Genomic DNA, 19,803 nt, shown 5'->3' with positions numbered 1-19,803 from the left:
AGGAAGAGAGGGAGACACAGAATCAGAAGTAGGCCCCTGGCGAGAGAGAGAGAGAGAGAGAGAGAGAGAGAGCGAGCAAGCAAGCAGGGGAGGGGCAGGAAGAGAGGGAGACACAGAATCAGAAGTAGGCCCCCGGCTCTGAGCTGTCAGCACAGACCCTGATGTGGGGCTCCAACCCATGAACCATGAGATCATGAGCTGAGCCAAAGCTGGATGCTTAAACGACTGAGCTCCAACACATTGCTTCTTCCTCCAAAGTGCAACACCTTGCACTTTCCCTCTGGTATCTCCTACAGTCAGAGCATAATGAGCCAGGTGCAAAGGCGAATGTTTTCTCAGGCTCTCCACATCACAGGCACTGTAGGGAAGGGTGGTTTTGGACCCAGGAGAGAGATTGGTATTTATCTCACTGGTTAGAAACACATAGCTTTACTGGGCCTTGATTTCCTCAGTTGTAAATGGGGATATACTTCACTGGAATATTCTGAATATTCTGATTTCCTCAGTTATAAATGCAGATATACTTCCCTATGTACTTCACTAGAAGATAAGAGGGCAGATCTAGGTGCATGTAGCATACCATAAAAATAAAAGCATTTGAGAATCAGCACCCCACAAATATTTGAATTTACTGAAAGAAGTATTGCCTAGAAGAAATGTGATCATCTTCAAATCTATAGTGGCTTTGAAGCTTAACAATGTCTAGTACCTCCTTATGCGCTCCTCTACCCTTTTTATTCAGATCCTATTAATTTCTGAGACACAGACTTTAAGAGTCTTCTAGGGAGTGAGCAGAAAATCATTTTGCTTTGCTTGGTAAAGGATGGTAATGGCATATGTGCAGATACCGTGAGTCCCATGGAGGTGCTTTGCATGATATTGACATTGCTGCTGAGATGGTGCCCTGAGGATGTGCACGCTGAGCCAAGTGAAGCCAAAGCAGAGGGCCTGGCATGTGCCCACTGAGGCTCCTACAGGTGTGAAATTCCTGTGATGTCTCTTGTGTTACCTTGAACACGTGTGCAAACTCTGCACATGTGCATCCATGATATGCACGTTTGTTTTCATATAAAATCCCCACAAATACTTGAAAGCAATTTGATGTTCTATGTATTCTGTGCCTCTTGTACCCTGCTCCTCCCCACAGGATATGGTTTGCTTATTTCAAAAGGACCAGCAATATATCGTTGAGATTTTCTTTCTTGGTTTCCCCCTCCTCACTACCATGTTTTCTGGAAGAAAGGAGACGTGGAGGTCTGAGTTCAGACTGGGAAACCTGGCAAAGTAAAATCACAAAGGAAAAGAGAATTACTGTGCTTGATACTGTGAAAATGACCAGCTCCTTACTGCTGGGAGATGTGGCCTCTGGTGTTTGCGGTCACGGGAAGTATAAAATAATCTTTGAGGTTCTACTTTCTCCTTAGGTTCTGGGTCCCAATGCTACTGCAAATAGCATCATGGCCGCTTACCAAGAACAGAAGACTGCAGTTCCCGTTCTTGGTTAGTATTTTTTTCTCCAAATTATCACAGCTAAGCAGAGGAATATCTTTCTGTGTTAAGAAGATCAGCAGTATAAAGAGAGATATGGGGTATTGACTACAATTTTCTTTGAATTTTATGACTATATCTTTAGTAAAATTGGTTTACTGAGGGGTAGGAACCTGAGGGGTAGGGAATCTAACATGATATTAAACGTATAATTTTTTTAAAAAATTATCTTGATAGCAACTTGTCTATACCATGGCATACACTTGTCATACAGGCATATCACAGTTGAAGTCTGAGTCTACATAGTCCATATATTTTAAAGATTCTTCTGAATTATCATTTTTGGCTGTTGACAGTTAGGTATTGCATCTTGGGGACATTTTCATAATCCTTGCTTAAGAACAGAATCTTTTTAATCATCTTCAGGATTGACAATAAAATTTGAAAGCAAATCCAAAGAATGCTAACATTTTAGTTGCATTTTCTTTTTAAGTTTACCTAAAATGTTTTTTTTGTTTTATTTTGTTTTGTTTTATTGGCAGGAGAGATGATTCCTGATTAGATTGCAAAGCCCTAAAAGTTAAAAGCCCTAAAGCCTTTCGTTTTTAATCTGGGTAGAAATTTTTGACACATCAGTTTGGTACCTAAGTATTTACCCTTCAGGTGGATCAGTCAAGCATACCAACAACCTCTTAGCTTTCAAATGTTAGTGATCTATTCTGAAATAATTGATAGCTTTTGCTATTGTTATTTGTATTTTCCGGCAGATGACAGGCAGCATTCTGAATTTTTTCCATTTAAATGCTGTCCTCAGGCAACATTCTGAATTTTTTCCATTTAAATGCTGTTCTGTACTCGCATTCTGATGACATTTGAAGTAGCCTTTGGGATGTCACATTAAGTTTAATTTTAACAGCTGTGTTGCTACCAGAAATAAGTTAACTGCCAGCTTAGCTCATATATCTGGACAGTAAATACTGTATTCCTAGCTCCCCTTCTCCTTGAAGGCTGACAGGCTGCTTTTGTTTCATTCCAAAGCATATACTAATTTCTGAGATGCTAAAAATTCATCTTAGACCTGAGGCAGCTTAGTAATTGTCCAGTTTGTACTTTGTCCAGTCCAGTTGTGATTTCTGCCCCACTTTCCTCATTCTTGGCCAGATGCTGACCTTCCAGCCAAGTCTAGTCAACGGCTTTCTTGAGAGTATTTTGGTGGCTTTATCGAAGAGCATTTTCATCTTCCAGCTCAGCCTTAAAGACGTTAATATTCTGAGGCTCGTTATCTGAGTACATAAGTATTATCAATGTCCTTATTGGGTATTACAAGATAGTGTAGAAAAAGAGAGGATCTCATAATCTAAAAATAGGCATATGAACTACTAGTGACAAAATTAGTTCCATGCAAATATTCCTCAACTACCCTTCCCACGCTAAGCGGAGTTTTAAGCACACTCCCACTTCCTACTGGTGGGATCTATGACTTGATGGGCATTTTCTCTTTCATGTTTACAATGCATTATCATGCAGATCAGCTACAAGTCTTGTGAAAATGTATAACTTTGTAAAATGAATTAAAGTGTTATCAGAGGGACACCTGGGTGGCTCAGTCCATTAAGCGTCAGACTTCAGCTCAGGTCATGATCTCACAGTTCGTGAGTTCAGGCCCTGCGTCGGGCTCTGTGCTGACAGCCAGCTCAGAGCCTGGAGCCTGTTTCAGATTCTGTGTCTCCCTCTTTCTCTGACCCTACCTTGCACACTGTCTCTCTCTCTCTCAGAAATAAATAAAAAATTAAAAAAAATTTTTTTAAATAAAGTTATCAGAGAAATGCTTGAATCATCATAGCTGAGTTGGGTTTGTTAGTTACAATTGATAACAAAGTGTTTCAAATGGGAACGATTTGACAATCAAAAGATTACGAAAGTCTTGGAAAAACTAATAAAACTCTCAAAGTATTTTTGTAAAAATAACTCTTGTAGCTGTGAAATTCAAACGTGGAAAGGTGAAAGACGTGCCATGTCTTCTTGTAATACACTTTGTCAGAACAATTTATGCTTTCTCGCCAAAAAGGCAATACTTGGTATTCTTAGTTAAGTATATGTGATTGTGTCTAATTCTTTAATAAAAGAGAATATTTTCATATGTTTTTAAAAAGATTGTCTCATTTAAGGTTTAATCAGCTGTCTCACATGAAATGATAGGCCTTGCTGATAATGAATTTCCAGTATCAGTATTCTAAAATAAGGAAAACCCTCTGTGGTATTTTTGTCTATGTAGCTTTCTGTTTAGGGGAGTAGAAAGCACTAATTGTACATGAAAGTTTTAAACTGATATGAATAGTAGTGAAAAATCTGGATTGTACAGAAGAGTATGTCAAAGAATATTAAAATCTGATCATTTCTAGTACATGTATATAATGACAATCATGTTTTAAAAAATATTTTATTTTGAGCATTTCTCTCATGTTAAATTTTTTTTTAAGTTGATTTATTTGCGGGGGGGCAGTAGTGGAGGGAGGGGCAGCAAGAGAATCTCAGGCAGGCTCTGTGCTGACGCGGGGCTTGAGCTTAGGAACCATGAGCAAAAGTAAGAGTCGGATACTTAACTGACTGAGCCACCCAGGCGCTCTTCATGTTAAATATTCTTGAAAATGCTTTTTAGTGTAAGACTCACATCTACAGATGTACTTTTGTTGGCAGTTTATTATGAATACGGAGAACACCTCTATATATACATATTTTCTCACATCTCTGCTATCTCTGTGGTAGCTAGATAATCTCTTGCTACCACAAATCTGATTGAAAGAGGGCCTGGGTAGAGCATGTGACTCTTGATCTAAGGGTTGTGGGTTCAACCCCCACGTTGAATGGAAAGATTGCTTAAAAAATAAAATAAGGGAGGGATGGAGGGAGGGAGGGAGAAAGGAAGGAAGGAAGTTAGGAAGTTTAGATAGTTAACAGTAACAATTTTATCCCAACCATATTCCTCTCCCCCGTTTCCTTTTTTCTAAAAAGTAGGGACATTTTTATTGATCAGTGTGTTTGTAGAATTTTTTCTTTTCTTTAACTTTATTTACCAAATAACATCCCACCACTTTTTTTTTTTTACTCTTAAAATTGAGCTAAATTTTGTAGATAGTGCAGTGTACAGATCTTAGGTATGCAGTGTGATGAAATTTAATGATCATCTTCAGCCTTGTAACCACTACCACTAGCCTCTCCCATTTGAATCTAGAACATTCTTCTACCTTGAATCACTCAGTGGACATTTTTTCTTCTATCCTTCCACATGCCCGAAATGGAAATTCCTCTTCCTAGGGCAGGGCCTCCAGGCTTTGTTTGTTCTGACTGGAGGCTGCAAGGCTGACAGACATTAGCTCTGGTCTGATGCCTGTCTCGTAGCTACAAAGCCCAGTCGTGTACATTTAGGCGGGAGTTCCTGCCTCTGCTCCAAGCAACAAGGGAGTGTGTCTGTCACAGTTTTCCCTTTCCTTTCTTTCAGATGCTGAGCTTTTGATACCCCCAAAGATCAACAAAAGAACCCAGTGGAAACTGAGCCTTCTAGAGTGACTGACCCCAGTTAGGAGGACTCTGGCAGAGACTGCTCTCCTTCCGCTCCTCACTCCTTGCGGCCTGGATGTTGGGAGCTGGGAAGAGTAAGACGATAATCTACCTTAGCATTGCAGAGAGCTGCTCTACATAGCAGACCGAAGCGCACACCAAGCAGTTCCGTTTTATGTCATTTTGTGTATAGTTTTAATCATTAGCAAAACTTTAAGCTTTAACCAATGTAGCATCATTTTGTATAAATTACTGTTCTTTTGTTTAGTGCTGTTTGAGAGCATATTTTTGGTATTTATGGTAATCAAAAGATTGGCTTTTCATACCCAGCTACAAGTCTGATTCATTTTGGGATCTTAGACAAGTCACATAATTGATTTGTGCCTCAGTTAATTGGGGAATAATGCTTCATGGCTTCTCCCTCAAAAGTGTAAGGAAAAGAAAATAATGTTTTTAAATTGTGTTATGTTCCTGAAGGAGAGCATTATATATTTACAGCGGGGCTGTTAGTGCTACCAACAGGTGGTGAAACTTAATCACTTAAATGACTTCTTCCTTGAACTGAAGCAGAATATAAAGCTAAATATAGCCCCTGAAATTCTAAGCTTTCCCATGCTGACAGCTGTTATTTTGTAATATCTGACCAGGTCATGTGCTTCCAGTTACAACTGCATTGAGCTCCTCTCACTACAGTGTCCACAGGGACTCTTTTTACTGCTTGTGAGTTTTCTGCTAGAGAGTTAGCAGTGTTAAAGCTGCAACAGATTAGAGTTTCTGAAACAGTATCATGCACATTTGGTATGGTGAGCAGTGTGCACAGTTGTAAGTTATCCCTTTTTCTCCAAACAATTGCTGCTTTTAACTAAAAGGTTTTTGTTAGTGTCTAGGCCATTTCATTTCTTTTTCTTTATGGTGCTTCACTGACCTCTCTCTGTCTTTTAGTTATTTTCTTTGGAAAAAATGAGGATGTTTTCTCCTTTGGGTAAGTGTAGAAAAAGCTCAGTGCATTTAGACAACAGTTTTGTAGCTGATTCTTGGGTAAGGTTCAAATTTTCTTCCATGCTTTTAGTGCCAGAACAAGACTTTCGTGACTATACATGAACTGAAAATGCTGCCTCCGGTCCTCAGAGTGTGGATATGCCCAGAATTGTAATGAAAGATGGTCCCTGAGTAGCAGAGTGTTGACTAATGGATCTAGGTGTGTTTGCATGTGTAATTAAGCTTTCCTGTGTGTCTGAAATTTTTCACAAAGTAACATTAAAAAAAAATATTTCCCGCCTTATAGAAATGTACTTTTTGACTTCTACCCACAGCCGATTTGCTATAATTAAATGCCCTACACTGAAAGGCAGAAAGTGCTTTGTGACTACTCTTTGTTCTGGGTAAATGAACATAATAATAACTTTCATGGCATCTTACTATACTGTAGTGCTCTTGCTGTTGTGGCTAATAGTGAGGGCACTCATGCCTGATGGATTGGAAATAGAAGTGAATGTATCTATTGATAATGGTGTGACTTTTTGTGGGTGTTCAGTTTCCTTAAGATAATGTCTTGAAGCAGCAAGAAAGAATTTCGGTGAATATAAGTTACTATCAATTGCTGTCTCCTTCCTGGGAGCAAGATGGGAGTTTGTTCATTTGGAGAAGCAGCAGGCTGGAGCAGACCTTCTGAATTGAAGGCGGAATGCGGGAAGAATTCACGGGGAAAGTGCAGTGTATGGAAAGGGGAGCAACTCTTAGAAATGACGAGCACTTAATTTGGAGGAAAGTTTCTGTCGACGTCCTAGAAAAGAATATGTAACTCTTCCCCCAAATCTGGACTCTGTCCAAGTTCATGCTGCAATAAGCTAAAAACCTCATTATTTTGTTGGTTCCATTGATTAAGTTTTACTCGGATGCTCCAGACATCGAGAGGCAACTTGTGGAGGACTGGCTCCTACAGTCAAAGTCCATTTTAAATTTACACTTTAAAAAACTGAGGCAGGAGGTAACGTTTTCATTACATCTTTATGCGTGTGGCTTGGTGTCATTTCTTAGGACTGTCATGTATTTCAAAATGAAATCATTTTCCTTACATGTCTTCATATATACACACACACACACGCTCGCCTTTTATTCATAGCCGTAAATGAAGGTTTTTTTTTTTTTTTTTAAATAAGTAAAACTGATGATTCTTAGTAATTTAAGGTGACTGCAAGTTTGGGGAGCAAAATCAGCTGGTTTTTCTGCCTCCTGTGCCAACCTATAAACTTTGTGTTTCACTAGAAGCACCACCTGGACAAGCCCTTGCGAGTGTCTGGCTGTCCTCCTTGTCTGGTGTATTTATTAGTGACTGAGGTGAGGAGCCTGGACATCGTAAGCCAGGTAGGCATTGATCTCCAGTGCTGTAGACAAGTCAAAGCTAATATGGTGACATCTGGGGACACTGAAGACCTGTCTTGATTTCTGTGTTTTCTGTGCTCCCTAAGCCCTTGCCTTTGCCTCATGTCTACTCCACCATTAATCTTACTGGCTCTAAAGTCTCCCAGATTTTGAGACCAACAGATGTTCTTCTGATACACAGGAAAGAATAAGGCCATGGGTCCACCCATCTTAGTATCCTTGGACAAAGACATTTTTTTTAAAAAATTTAATTTAATTGTCAAATTGGCTAACACACAGTGTGTAAAGTGTGCTCTTGGTTTTTGGAGTAGATTCCCGTAGTTCATCGCTTATATACAACACCCGGTGCTCATCCCAACAAGTGCCTTCCTCGATGCCCATCACTCATTTTCCTTCTCTCCCACCCCAGAGACATTTAATCTCACTGAATCTTGCTTTCCTCTAGCCTTGTGTACCCATTAACACTATTGTGTACCTTAACACAATGTTGACATTTGGGTCATGTCATTCTTTGTTGGAGTGAGCTATCCTGTGCCTTATAGGTTGTTTAGCTATATCCCTGGCCTCTACCCACTAGATACCAACACTGTATACACCCCCCACTCCCGTTCTGATAACCAAAAATATTTTTAGATATTGCCAAGTATCCCCTGGGGATCAAAATTGCCCCCAGTTGACAACTACTAGGCTAAGATGACTTTCACATACTTACCAAAACCATTCATATTTCTCTATATTTTGTGTGTGTGTGTGTGTGTGTGTGTGTGTGTGTGTATGGATGGCTTTCTTTCCTACAAGGGCAATTGCATAAGGATTAAGTGAGAATTCATAAAACTGTTCTGAAAAGGTACGTAGTTGTTCAGATTTATATTGGTATTTTTCCTTTTTCGTGTTTTTTCACTTTGTTTATTAATTTTTTTAAGTTTATTTATTTATTTTGAGATGAGATGGGTAGGGGAAGAGAGAGAATCCCAAGCAGTTTCTGTGCTGTCACTGTGGAGCCTGACACAGGGCTCAATCTCAGAAACCATGAGATCAAAACCTGAGCCGAAATCAAGAGTTGGACTGACTGAGCCATCCAGGCGCCCCTTCTATGTTTTCATTTTAAAGTGCAGCAGAACATTGAGGCCTACCATGACCTGAAGATTCCATCCAGAGCTACCTCCATGCCTTCTCTTCATCAGGACTTTTTGGGGATCCTTGACTTGGGGATCATAGATACTTAAGGGATTTAGATTGGTTTTCTCTGTAATCCCATTTTATTTTATTTTATTTTTTTAAATGTTTTATTTATTTCTAGGAGAGAGAGGGAGAGACGGCGTGAGCAGGGGAGGGTCAGAGAGAGAGGGAGTCACAGACTGAAACAGGCTCTGGGCCCTGAGCTGGCAGTCAGCACAGAGCCCGACGTGGGGCTCGAACCCACGAACCGCGAGATCATGACCTAAGCGAAAGTCGGACGCTTAACCGACTAAGCCACCCAGGCGCCCCTGTAATCCCATTTTATTTTATACATTTTAAAATATTCTGGGGTGCCTGGATGGCTCAGTTGGTTGGACATCTAATTCTTGATTTTGGCTCCTGTCATGATGTCACATGGAGTCTGCGTAAGATTATCTCTTTCTGTCTCTCTCCATCTCTCTCTCTCCCCCTGCGCTCGTCTCCCTCTGTCCTTTCCCCACTTGCACACAGATGCTCTATCACTCAAAAAACAAACAAAAAATATTATTCCTAGGAGAGGCCCATAGGTTTTACCACCCCTGCCAAAGAGAGCCAAAGGTTAGGAATTAAATTTCAGTCTGCCCAATAGTGAGTGTTCATGGAATGTTGAGAATGGTTTGGGCAGAAACTGAGGTTATTAAGACCTTAAACCTCTCTCTCAAGTCAATGTACCCTACTTCCAGGTGATCCTCTGATACTTCAGGATAAGGTTTAGTCATCCTTGCTCAATTGTAGGAACTCCACATGCCCTTCTCTGTTGTCTTTACTTCTCAACTCCAGTTTGCAGGTGCCAGTCAGCTGTGCCTGGATCTGGGGTTGGGCATTTAGATCTTTCAAGGCAAATACTATGAAGATGGCTCTGTAGGGCTTTTCCCTGGGGATTGTAGAGATGCCGTACCTCTCCTGTGAATGCTTGAATGTGTGCTTTTGGGTGTACATTATGACTAAGAATCATGGTTAAGACTTTGGGGCTCCTGTATAAGAGGTAGAAGTCTACAGGGTAATTCTGGCTAGCTCTTGTGATCACCTCCCAGGGGCCAAATTCTAGTATTTGAATATCTCTGTTTTGTACATCAGCTGTGTGAAGTAGGTGTTTGAATTCAATTTTATAGGCAAGTAGACTCAGATTAGAGTTAGGTGATAGTGAAATACAGTTTTAAAATACAGTTCAAAGCTCATTTCTTGCCACTATTTGATGCTGCTCCCTGCCAGTGTTGAGATGGTGAGGTTTTGACAGGGCAGAGATATGTATTGGAGATTCTCCTAAAAACTCTGTGTTCCATTTGCAAACTGGCCCCGCAAGACCACCACAGAACATGGCTGGGCCCTGGAAGGGTTGCTCTGGTCTTGAGGGACTTTGTTTTCCTTCTGGCGCCTTAGTTGTGTTAGAATGACCAGCGTAGGAAAGGTTCCTACAAACTCACACCATCAGCCCCAGAACTGGCCACCTCTATCCTGTGCCCATCCCAGATTCTAACTGCATATCCTACAGGTTGATGGGGAACCCAGTCTGGTAGGAGACAAGCAGCTGAATAGTTGTTCCCTTTAGATGCATACATCTACCTTGCTTATAATCTGCTGGGTTTTAGCAACCAGCCACCATGATGGCTTGATACGAGCTGGTATTGAGACATAACTGACAGTCTGAATTAAAAGTACAGTTAGTTCAGGGATCAGACATCCTCCCCAGCCCTTTACAAGCCTCCATGAAGCATGGCATGTACTCTGCTGCTCTGCAGGAGGCGGAGCCATTAGAGCTTACTTCCTTTTGGTGTCTATCGGAAGAACTGTTCTTACATGCCCTAACAGCCTTTACTCTCTCCTCTGTCTTCATCACACCCCCCTTCTGAGCAGATACAACAATGTGATAGTTCCTAAAAGGGAATACACAAGGGGACAGAATAAACAAGTGCTAGTTGTTTCCTGGGACTGTTCAAGCAGGCCGCAGGTAATACATGTCTTTGTTATGTCACCACCTCTCCCACTTTTGTGTGACAAAAGGCACATGCTGCGTATTGTGAAGTCGTTCTTAAGTCAGGAAATAGAGAAACACTGTGGAGGGAACACGAGGATTGTTTAATACTACAGGAGCAAACATGCGCGCTTAGCTCCCTGTGTGTAGGGTGGGCGCCCACCTGACCGAGGGGATGCATGGCAGCCGTGCTTCATCAGAGTTCAGAAGCACCGTCTGTAGAGGAAGAAAGGTCCATGTTCCTCGTACTCAAAGCGGTGGACCCACAGTGGTTGGAAGCCCTGAAGCGATGCCAGGATGGAGCCACCCGTCCATACTGCAGTGTCTCTCTCGGGCAGCACGTTTACCTGGGGGCTGTCATTGGGACACATGCTGCTCAGCTCCTTCTGCAGCCGGTTGGGGAAGCCGCTGAGCATGGTGCTCCCCCCGCAGAGCAGGATGTTCCCCATGAGATCCCGTTTGAGGGCAATGTCACACTTGTTGAGGCAAGACACTGTCTGGGTGTGAAGCCCCAGCTGCATGGACTTGATCAGGGAAGGCTTAAAGAACATCTCTGAGCAGAGGAACCTTTCCTGGCAGAGCTGGATCTCCTTCCCATCAGGGAGTATGTACTGGATTGTATGCTCAGTGGCAGGGATTTTCTTCTCTTCGATGGGGTCCAGGGCCACAAAGCAGCATTTCTTCTTAATGTCCTCCACAATGCCTGTCTGGTCCTTAGTGAAGTGTTTCCCTGAGTTATTCAGCAGGCCCATCAAGTAGGCCGTCAGGTCAGAGCCCGCATAGTCCAGCCGCCCAGTGATGCTGGGCAGAGGATAACCCTCATAGATGGGGACCACGTAGGACACGCCGTGGCCAACCTCCACCACGAGGCCTGAGGTCCTCCCATAGGAGTACATGGACAGGCGTGATTGGTAGGCGATGTGCATTGCAGGAGTGCAGAAGGTTTCAAACAGCATTTCAGCGTACTTCTCTCTGTTGGTGTGTGGGCTCAGGGGTGGGTCTGAGACCAAGACCGCATACTCCTCTGGGGCAATCTTCATCTCTTGATGGAAGAGATATTCCCAGATGTCTTGCACGGAATCCCAGTCCACGATGATGCCATGCCGCAGAGGATTAACTAGCTTGAGACGAACCTGTGGATTGATGAGCTCCCGCCCCACGAATGTCTCCTTGCGATTGTCCCCAGTTTTGGCTGTCTCCATGTAGGGCTTGCCCACTGTTGTTGAGATGTTATGGGTGGGCTTTGGCAGCCCGGCAAAGCCACATTTGCAGTAGCCAGTGCCAAGGTCCACGACCACTGCTTTGGTCACCTCTGCCTTGGGCTTGTCCTTAGCCATTGTGGATTTAGTAGGTTTTTCTGGCTCTGAACAGTTACAGCGCACCCACACTGCCCGCTTCGCCGGGCCGTCCTTTAAGGAGGCAGTCTGGAGGATGTGTGGGGACCCCTGTTCACCTGCTCTCTTGGCAGGCCCGTCCCCGATGACTGCTGCTTGTGGAGCCCACATGCTATCAAGAGCCATTTGCTCTCAGAAAGTTCCTCGATCCCACAGGCTTCAAGGCCTGAAAGGCTTATATCAGATGGCAACTTGAGAATTTCCTAGCGATGACATCACTGATTGTGACATAATCTGGTAACCTGGGGTTTTCTAGATATGGGGAACCTGTGTCTCATGTTAGGCTGGACTTGGGGTAGTATTTCAGAGGTGACTTAGGTTTTTCTAGATTTTGCAGTACGCCTGATTTAGCCAACCAGTTTTTTATTGATCACGTGCAATGGCAAGGCAGCTGGGAATGAAACACAGCCATGGAGGAAAAGGACAATCTCTGCCCTTGGAGAGTTTACGTTCTAGTCAGTGGGGGTTGGGGAGAGAGAGACAATAGCCAGAACAAATAGATGTCAAAAAATGTTAAGGGCAGAAAGAGAAAAAGCAGAGAAAGAGATTGGGGAGGGTGGCTGCGTTAACGTGCCCGCGCAGGGGTCCCTGAGAGGTGAAACTTGAACGAAGACCCGAGGAGGTGAGGGACAGTGCCGTGTGTACGTCCTGTACATGGGGAACAGCAGGTGCAGAGGATGAAGCCACGGCTGTGACTGATGAGACGAGGGGCCAGCAGACTAGGACCTGCCTGTTTTTGTAAATAAACACATGCTCATTTACATCTTGTCTATGGCTGCTTTTGTGCTGCAACCGCAGAATGGACTCATTGCCACAGTATCGGGCCCTTATAGAAAAAATTTGCTGGCCCCTGAGTTAGAGGATCTCCAGACCCATGTGGCCGAGTGGGGAGAGCAAGGAAGCTATGCGGTGGGAGAGGGGGTTGGTTGGAAAGGTGAGCAGCCCACATCCATCCCCCCGGGCCATTGCTAGGACTTCGGTTCTGACTCTGCCTGAGAGCAGAAAGCAGTAGGGAGTTTTGACACTGCCTGATTTATTTAGCGGGACTAATCGCTGCTGTGGTGACTGAGCACTTCTGTGTCCCTTGTTTCTCAAGACAGCTTGCAGAAGAATTGTTTTTAGGCACATATCTGTGCACATACTCCTTCATGCAGGTTGGCAGTGAGACTGGACCGTGCAGAATTGCACTGATAACACCGAGGCTCTTAGGTGCGGAGCTCCCTGTGGATATACAGCCAGTGGTGGCCAGGCTCTCCCGACCATGACTTCTTCCCAGAGGTGTGGTGTGGACACACCTTGATGAGACCCACAGTGTGTCTCTGAAGCTGCATGGCCACCATCTCACATGTCATCTCTGAAGCTGGGCACGTCGGTGCTGACACCGGCCACTGTGAAAGCATCCCGGATCCAGCTTTTTGTTCTGTAGTCCCACACTTTTTGTAAAAGAGCAGCTACTGCAACGGTGGGCCTTCTCCTTTAAGGAGGTTGCTGGGGATGCTCTTGGCTCCTTGAGGGATGTGAGAGAAGGAAAGGACCAAGTCCGGTCTTGTGGCTGTCAGACGGGGGCAGTCAAGGTGTTCTCTCAAAGACAAAGTCTCAGTGTTTTGGTTCGGTGGTTAGAGGATGAGATGGTGTTGAATTTGCGACAGGAAGGTGCTTTTCTGTACACGTGGCTGCCTGAAAAGTTGTTTATGTGCCTCTGCTATTCAGCACGGGTTTGCATTGCCAACTTGGATTGTTTGACATCATTGCTAAAGAACGTTTGTGTGATAACTAAAGGCATATTTAATTTAGAATGACCTGTTTTTTCCTTCTCAACCCTCCTCTTGATTTCTGACAGATCTGCAGCTGCTTAGCATATTCTTAAAAATGTTTTTAAGATTTATTCATTTTTTGGAGAAATAGAGCATGAGTGGAAGAGGGGCAGAGAGGGAGACACAGGATTCGAAGCAGGCTCCAGGCTCTGAGCTTTCAGTACAGGGGCCTGACGTGGGGCTCAAACTCACGGACTGCAAGATCATGACCTGAGCTGAAGTTGGAGGCTCAACCGACTGAGCCACCCAGTCACCCCTGCTTAGCACATTTTCATTGCCCTGGATTCGTCTAAGAGCATGTGCTCATAGTTTCTATGGCTGCTGTAACAAATTACCACAAATTTAGTGGCTAAAACACAAATTTATTGTCTGTAGTTCTGGAGGTCAGAAGTCTACAGTCAGTCTCAGCTAAAATCATGCTATCAGTATGGCATTCCTTCCCAAAGCTGTAAGCAATAATCTTTTCCCTGCCTAGAGGCCACCTGCATTCCTTGGCTTGTGGCCCCTTCATCTTCAAAGACCTCTCTGACTGCTCTTGACCTGACTCCTTTTTCTGCCTCTTATGAAAACCCTTGTGATTGCTTTACACCCAGCCAGGTAGTGCAGGGTAATCTCTTTATCTCAAACTCCTTAACTTATATCTGCAAAGTCCCTTTTGCCATGAAAGCTAACATTCACAGATTCCAGGGATTAAGATGTGGATGTCTTTTGGGGGCCATTATTCACCCTGTCACCTGACCTTTGCTTCCTACTTCACTGAGACACTATAGTCTGACAGGCTGTTTCACATGCCCCTCCCCCACAGCCCATGCTTGTCCTTTCTTAGCTCCTCCTCTCATTGGGGGTGGGAGAGGTGCTGTGCTGGCTTAAAGCCAATTGTCCCATCCTATCTGTAAAGCCCAAGGCACTGGGACTCGCAGGGTCCACCCCAGATCCTTGAGGCTAAGGTCGCTGGACATTTTTCATACTTTTACTTCGCCTCTCAGGGTTTTGATGCTCGAATGCTCTTTCGTAAGTGGAATCCTTTTCCCTTAGCTTCTATGTACCGCTCCCCTTGTGTTCCTTCTCTTGAGGTCAGGGCACAGGTAATGGTATTAGTGATGGGAGAAGATGGAGACTGTTGGCACACTGCACCCAAAGCTTTCCGGGCCTGGCATGCGCAAGCCCCCATACATGCCACTAGCCATCTAAGGGACTTGTGGGCTCCCTGGGGCCTCTGGTGAGGTCCCTCAAGGTTAGAGGCACCCTATATTGCCCAAACTATCTTGGGCCACATTTTCACATGGGATCACACCTACTTTTCCACCTCTGGCCCAAGGCTAGAAAACCATGAGGTGACCCTTCTTGAAAGAACCCTGAGGCCCTCCTGTAGTGGAAAAAGGAAACTGGGAAGATGAGACCGAGAAACACATTTCTCCCTGAGCTGGTATGGTTGCTCTGGTTTGTGGGACTCCACACGTCCTTAATTTTTAAAAGAAAAGTGAACCAGGCCCCTGTGATTTTAACAGGTATGGGAGGGAAGGAAGAATCTAGTAAAGAAAATGCTGGGGGCACCTGGGTGGCTCAGTTGGTTAAGTGTCTGTCTTAGGCTCAGGTCATGATCTCACGGTTCGTGAGTGTGAGCCCCTCCTTGGCCTCTGTGCCGACAGCTCAGATCCTGGAATCTGCTTCCGATCCTTTGTCTCCCTCTCACTCTGCCCCGCCCCTGCTTGCTCGCTGTCTCTCTTCCCCTCAAAATAAATAAACATTTAAAAATTTGTTTAAAAAAGCCAGAGTACAGTGTTTCTTAGGAATCATCTGGAGGAGTTTGTCTTTGATTTTTTGAGGGAAGAGAGTTTGGGATGGAGGGCCCTATGGAAAGCTAATGAATTTGTTGTGGATGGCAGACACTGTGGATTGTTTGCTTTGATGGAGGTACGGGATTCATCCCTCTCCCTCACTCCCCAATCTAGTCTAATCATCTGACATAAATGCAGTGTTTGAGGTTAGAAATGTCACAGGAGTAAGGAGAGAAGGCCTCAAATGCTAGAGTAAGAGCTGGGGTTGAATCAAGGATAGTTGGAGAACAAACCAAGTAGATGAGAATCTACTTTCTAAACTTCTTTAGAACCTGTTCCTCCTTCTCTTCCACACTTTCACAACCTGGCTTAGATCACTTTCAAGCCTTGCAAGAATGTCTTCAGTGGTGTTTCAGGTCTGAATCTGACCACCCCCTACTTTAGGTCTTCATTGGTTCCCCATTGGTCCTCCATTTATTTTTTAAAATTTATTTATTTAAATTCAAGTTAATCAACTTACAGTGTAGTATTGGTTTTAGGAGTAGAACTCATCCCAGCATGTGCCCTCCTTAATGTCCATCACCCATTTAGCCCATCCCCCCACCCACCTCCCCTCCAGCAACCCTTAGTTTGTTCTTTGCGTTTATAAGTCTATTATGGTTTGCCTCGCTCTCTGTTTTCATCTTAGTTTTCTTTCCCTTCCCCTATGTTCATCTGTTTTGTTTCTCAAATTCCACATACGAGTGAAATCACGTGTTATTTGTCTTCTCTGACTGACTTATTTAGCTTAGCATACTGTCCTCCATTTAACCCAAGCTCTGACTCCGAATATTTGAGGCCCAACCTAGTTGGTTCCATGGCCTCTCTGCCCCATCTGTTTTTCCAAACACTTAACTATTACAAGCTCCCATTGTGCCCTTCCCACCCCACCCCATGCCTTTGCTCAGGCTGTGCTCTCTGCGTAGGGAGCCCTTCCCTCCTCCTGGCTACTGGACAAATACCCACATACCCGGTAGCAGTCGACTTAGCATCACTTCTCTGCAGAACCTGCTACTCCCTCCCTCTGGTAACCACTCCTTCTTCTTGCACCTTTGTTCGCCCAGTAAACTGCCACCCTTCTGTGTCCATCCTGTCTTCTTCCCACCTAGACTGGACACTGCTGTAGCCAGGGTTCAGTTGTCTGTTGCTGGCAGGCTGCGCTGGGCTGGGCCTGCCACAAACCCCGATAAATGTTGAATGAAGGGACCAAAGTACTGTTGGGGCCCTTACACTCTTTAAACATGGTGAATTGGAGTTGGGTGAACTTGAGAGAATGTACACACATTTCAAGAGCTGTTTGCTCTCAGACAAATCATTTAAATTCTGAGCCTTCATTTCCTCAGCTTTGCCCTACCTCAGGATTCTTTGTAGTAACGTACGTGAGGTACCTGGGTACAACACTGGCTTACTGTAGGGGCCCAAGTATTTATCACCCTCCAAGCCAGGAAGCAGAGGAGGAAAAGGTGTTCAGTCGATGGACAGGGCATCAAGAGCAGAGTTGTAAGGGGAGAGCACAAAAGCCTAAGACCCCAGTGTGCTTGGATTTCTAAAACTGCTGGCCGTGACGGCCTGCTCTGTCTTGGACCCAAGCTGAGTTAGGTGGACAGCAGTAGGGGTGACTGACCGATCAAGGGCCTGCCAAGGCCCACCCCTCCGGGGCTGCCAGAATGGACCAGCCCTCAGTGACATCACAATCCTGAGGGGTTGCCAAGGCACTGCTGGAGGCGGACCCCCTTATTTCTCCCCATGGAGCTCTAGGATGTGGATGTGAGAAAGGTGAGCGAAGAAGGAAGATGGCGACAAGGAGCAGCCCTAGCCCCATGCCCATGGGCACGGCTCAGGGGGACCCCGGAGAGGCAGGAACACTGCCGGGTCCTGATGCTGGCATCCGGGAGACCGGGTCAGCCTCTCAGCTGAAGATGAAGCCCAAGAAGGTGCGCAAAATCAAGGCACTCATCATTGACCTGGGCTCCCAGTACTGTAAGTGCGGCTATGCAGGGGAGCCGAGGCCCACCTACTTCATCTCCTCCACTGTGGGCAAGCGCTACTCCGAAGCCGCCGATGCTGGCGACACCCGTAAGGAGACCTATGTGGGCCACGAGCTGCTCAACACGGAGGCGCCCCTGAAGCTGATGAATCCGCTAAAATACGGCATCGTGGTGGACTGGGACTGCGTACAGAGCATCTGGGAGTACATCTTCCACACAGCCATGAAGATCCTCCCCGAGGAGCACGCCGTGCTGGTCTCTGACCCCCCGCTCAGCCCCAGCAGCAACCGGGAGAAGTATGCGGAGCTCATGTTCGAGACCTTCGGCATCCCAGCCATGCATGTGACGTCCCAGTCGTTGCTGTCCATCTACTCCTACGGCAAGACCTCGGGCCTGGTGGTGGAGAGCGGGCACGGCGTCTCGCACGTGGTGCCCATCTCGGAGGGCGACGTGCTGCCAGGCCTGACGGGACGCGCCGACTACGCTGGGAGCGACCTCACCAACTACCTGCTGCAGCTTCTCAACGAGGCTGGCCACAAGTTCACGGACGACCACCTGCACATCATCGAGCACATCAAGAAGAAGTGCTGCTACTCGGCACTCCTGCCTGAGCAGGAGCTCGGCCTGGGCCTGGAGGAGGTGCGTGTGGACTACGAGCTTCCTGACGGCCAGCTCATCACCATTGGCCAGGAGCGCTTCCAGTGCGCCGAGATGCTCTTCAAGCCCACCCTGGTGGGCAGCAACCAGCCCGGCCTCCCTGCGCTCACCGCCGCCTGCCTGGACCGCTGCCAGGAGGCGGGCTTCAAGGAGGAGATGGCTGCCAGCGTGCTGCTGTGTGGTGGCTGCACCATGCTGGATGGCTTCCCCGGGCGCTTCCAGAGGGAGCTGAGCCTCCTCTGCCCTGGGGACAGCCCTGTAGTGGCCGCCGCTCCTGAGAGGAAGACCTCCGTGTGGACCGGCGGTTCCATCTTGGCCTCCCTACAGGCCTTCCAGCAGCTGTGGGTCAGCAAGGAAGAGTTTGAGGAGCGGGGCAGTGTGGCCATCTACAGCAAGTGCTGAGTGGCGGCACCCTGCTCGACGAGGCCTGGTGGGCAGGTGGCCTCCGGCCACTCTCTACACATTTACAGAATTTCACATAAAACTTTAACGTGCACTGGTTTTTGTCTGGTCTGGATTTTTTGCTCTCGTCTGATGGCACGTGGTGGTGGGGATTTGGGCTTAGAAATCTCAGCACCTTCTGCTCTGCTGAGTCAAGAGTAGTAGGTGGGCAGTGGAGCAGGGGGCTGTGCCTCATTGACCCAGCCCCCTGAACTCCCATCACGAAGGTGACATCATCTCCGAGCCCGGTGTATTCCCCCAGCTCCTCAAAACTCAGCTCACCAGACGTATTGCTTGTTTGCCCGTGGGCCAAGAGGCAAACAAAGGCTCATGTTAAGGGACTAGCTTGGGACCCGTACTCAAGTGGGGGTGGGAGGCTTAGCCAGGTGTCCTTCTGGCCCTGATGGTCACACATCTTCCCACTGCTCCGCACAGCTTCATCCTGGCTTGATCTCCCCAGGCTCTCTCTCTAACCTCCCCTCACAGCCTGCCCTTTTCAGGGGTGTAGCCCATGGGTGTGCATCTTCTGATTGTGAGGGGCCATTTCTACCTATCAGGGGCCATCCCCCTACCAACCCCAGCCAAAACTGCAGCTATTTTTGCACTCACAGAGCAAAGCCACTGAATCCAGAAAAAACAGAAAGCCCTTTAGAAATCATGGGCTTCTCTCCCTGCTGTAGACATGGGGAAATAGGACCAGGAGGGAGGTGTCTGTGTCCGTGGTTGAGCCCAAGTCTTCTAACTTATCGTTGTTTCCAGAAGGGCAAACATGGTTACCTTAGGGTATACATACCACAGACCAGATGGCTTGTAAACAACAGAAGTTTTTTTCTGGAAGCTCTAACCAGCATGGCTGTGTCTGGAGAAAGCCCTCTTCGGGGTTGCAGACCGCCCACATCTTGCTGTGTTCTCACATGGTGGAAGGGATTAGGGAAATCTCTGCGGCCTTCTATAAAGGCACTAATCCCATTCATGGTGGCTGCCCTCTGACCTAGTCACTTCCCAGAGGCCCCTGCCTCATACCCTTACCTTGGACATCACGTTTCCAACATATGAATTAGCCAAAGGGGACGG

The 19,803-nt window shown here is 46.0% G+C and overlaps 3 protein-coding genes across 3 annotated transcripts in view; 2 read left to right on the top strand and 1 right to left on the bottom strand.

Annotated features, from left to right (window-relative positions):
- ELP1 (elongator acetyltransferase complex subunit 1) overlaps positions 1-6,547 on the top strand; it is a 59,429-nt gene extending 52,882 nt beyond the window's left edge. The window contains exons 36-37 of the mRNA XM_077769839.1: positions 1,425-1,500; positions 4,988-6,547. Coding sequence (XP_077625965.1) covers positions 1,425-1,500; positions 4,988-5,055 — 144 coding nt within the window. The 3' untranslated portion in view covers positions 5,056-6,547. The remainder of the gene's footprint in view (positions 1-1,424; positions 1,501-4,987) is intronic.
- Positions 6,548-10,701: 4,154 nt separating this feature from the next.
- Positions 10,702-12,206, bottom strand: ACTL7A (actin like 7A). The gene has a single exon (XM_077769784.1). It carries the CDS (start codon positions 12,136-12,138, stop codon positions 10,822-10,824), a length of 1,317 nt encoding a protein of 438 aa, XP_077625910.1. The 5' UTR covers positions 12,139-12,206; the 3' UTR covers positions 10,702-10,821.
- A 4,715-nt stretch (positions 12,207-16,921) lies between these two features.
- ACTL7B (actin like 7B) lies at positions 16,922-18,784 on the top strand. Its single transcript, XM_077769838.1, has one exon. It carries the CDS (start codon positions 17,437-17,439, stop codon positions 18,688-18,690), a length of 1,254 nt encoding a protein of 417 aa, XP_077625964.1. The 5' UTR covers positions 16,922-17,436; the 3' UTR covers positions 18,691-18,784.
- The last annotated feature ends 1,019 nt before the right edge of the window (positions 18,785-19,803 follow it).

The sequence above is a fragment of the Crocuta crocuta genome, unplaced genomic scaffold (assembly GCF_008692635.1).
Source record: "Crocuta crocuta isolate KB4526 unplaced genomic scaffold, BGI_CrCroc_1.0 scaffold95, whole genome shotgun sequence".
Taxonomy (NCBI): domain Eukaryota; kingdom Metazoa; phylum Chordata; class Mammalia; order Carnivora; family Hyaenidae; genus Crocuta; species Crocuta crocuta.
Note: the sequence above shows the minus strand (reverse complement) of the source record. Positions and strands in the feature narration are given on the sequence as shown.

Coding starts and splice junctions, on each gene's coding strand:
- ACTL7A (XM_077769784.1), bottom strand. CDS start 12,138: ATGGCTCTTGATAGCATGTGGGCTCCACAAGCAGCAGTCATCGGGGAC.
- ACTL7B (XM_077769838.1), top strand. CDS start 17,437: ATGGCGACAAGGAGCAGCCCTAGCCCCATGCCCATGGGCACGGCTCAG.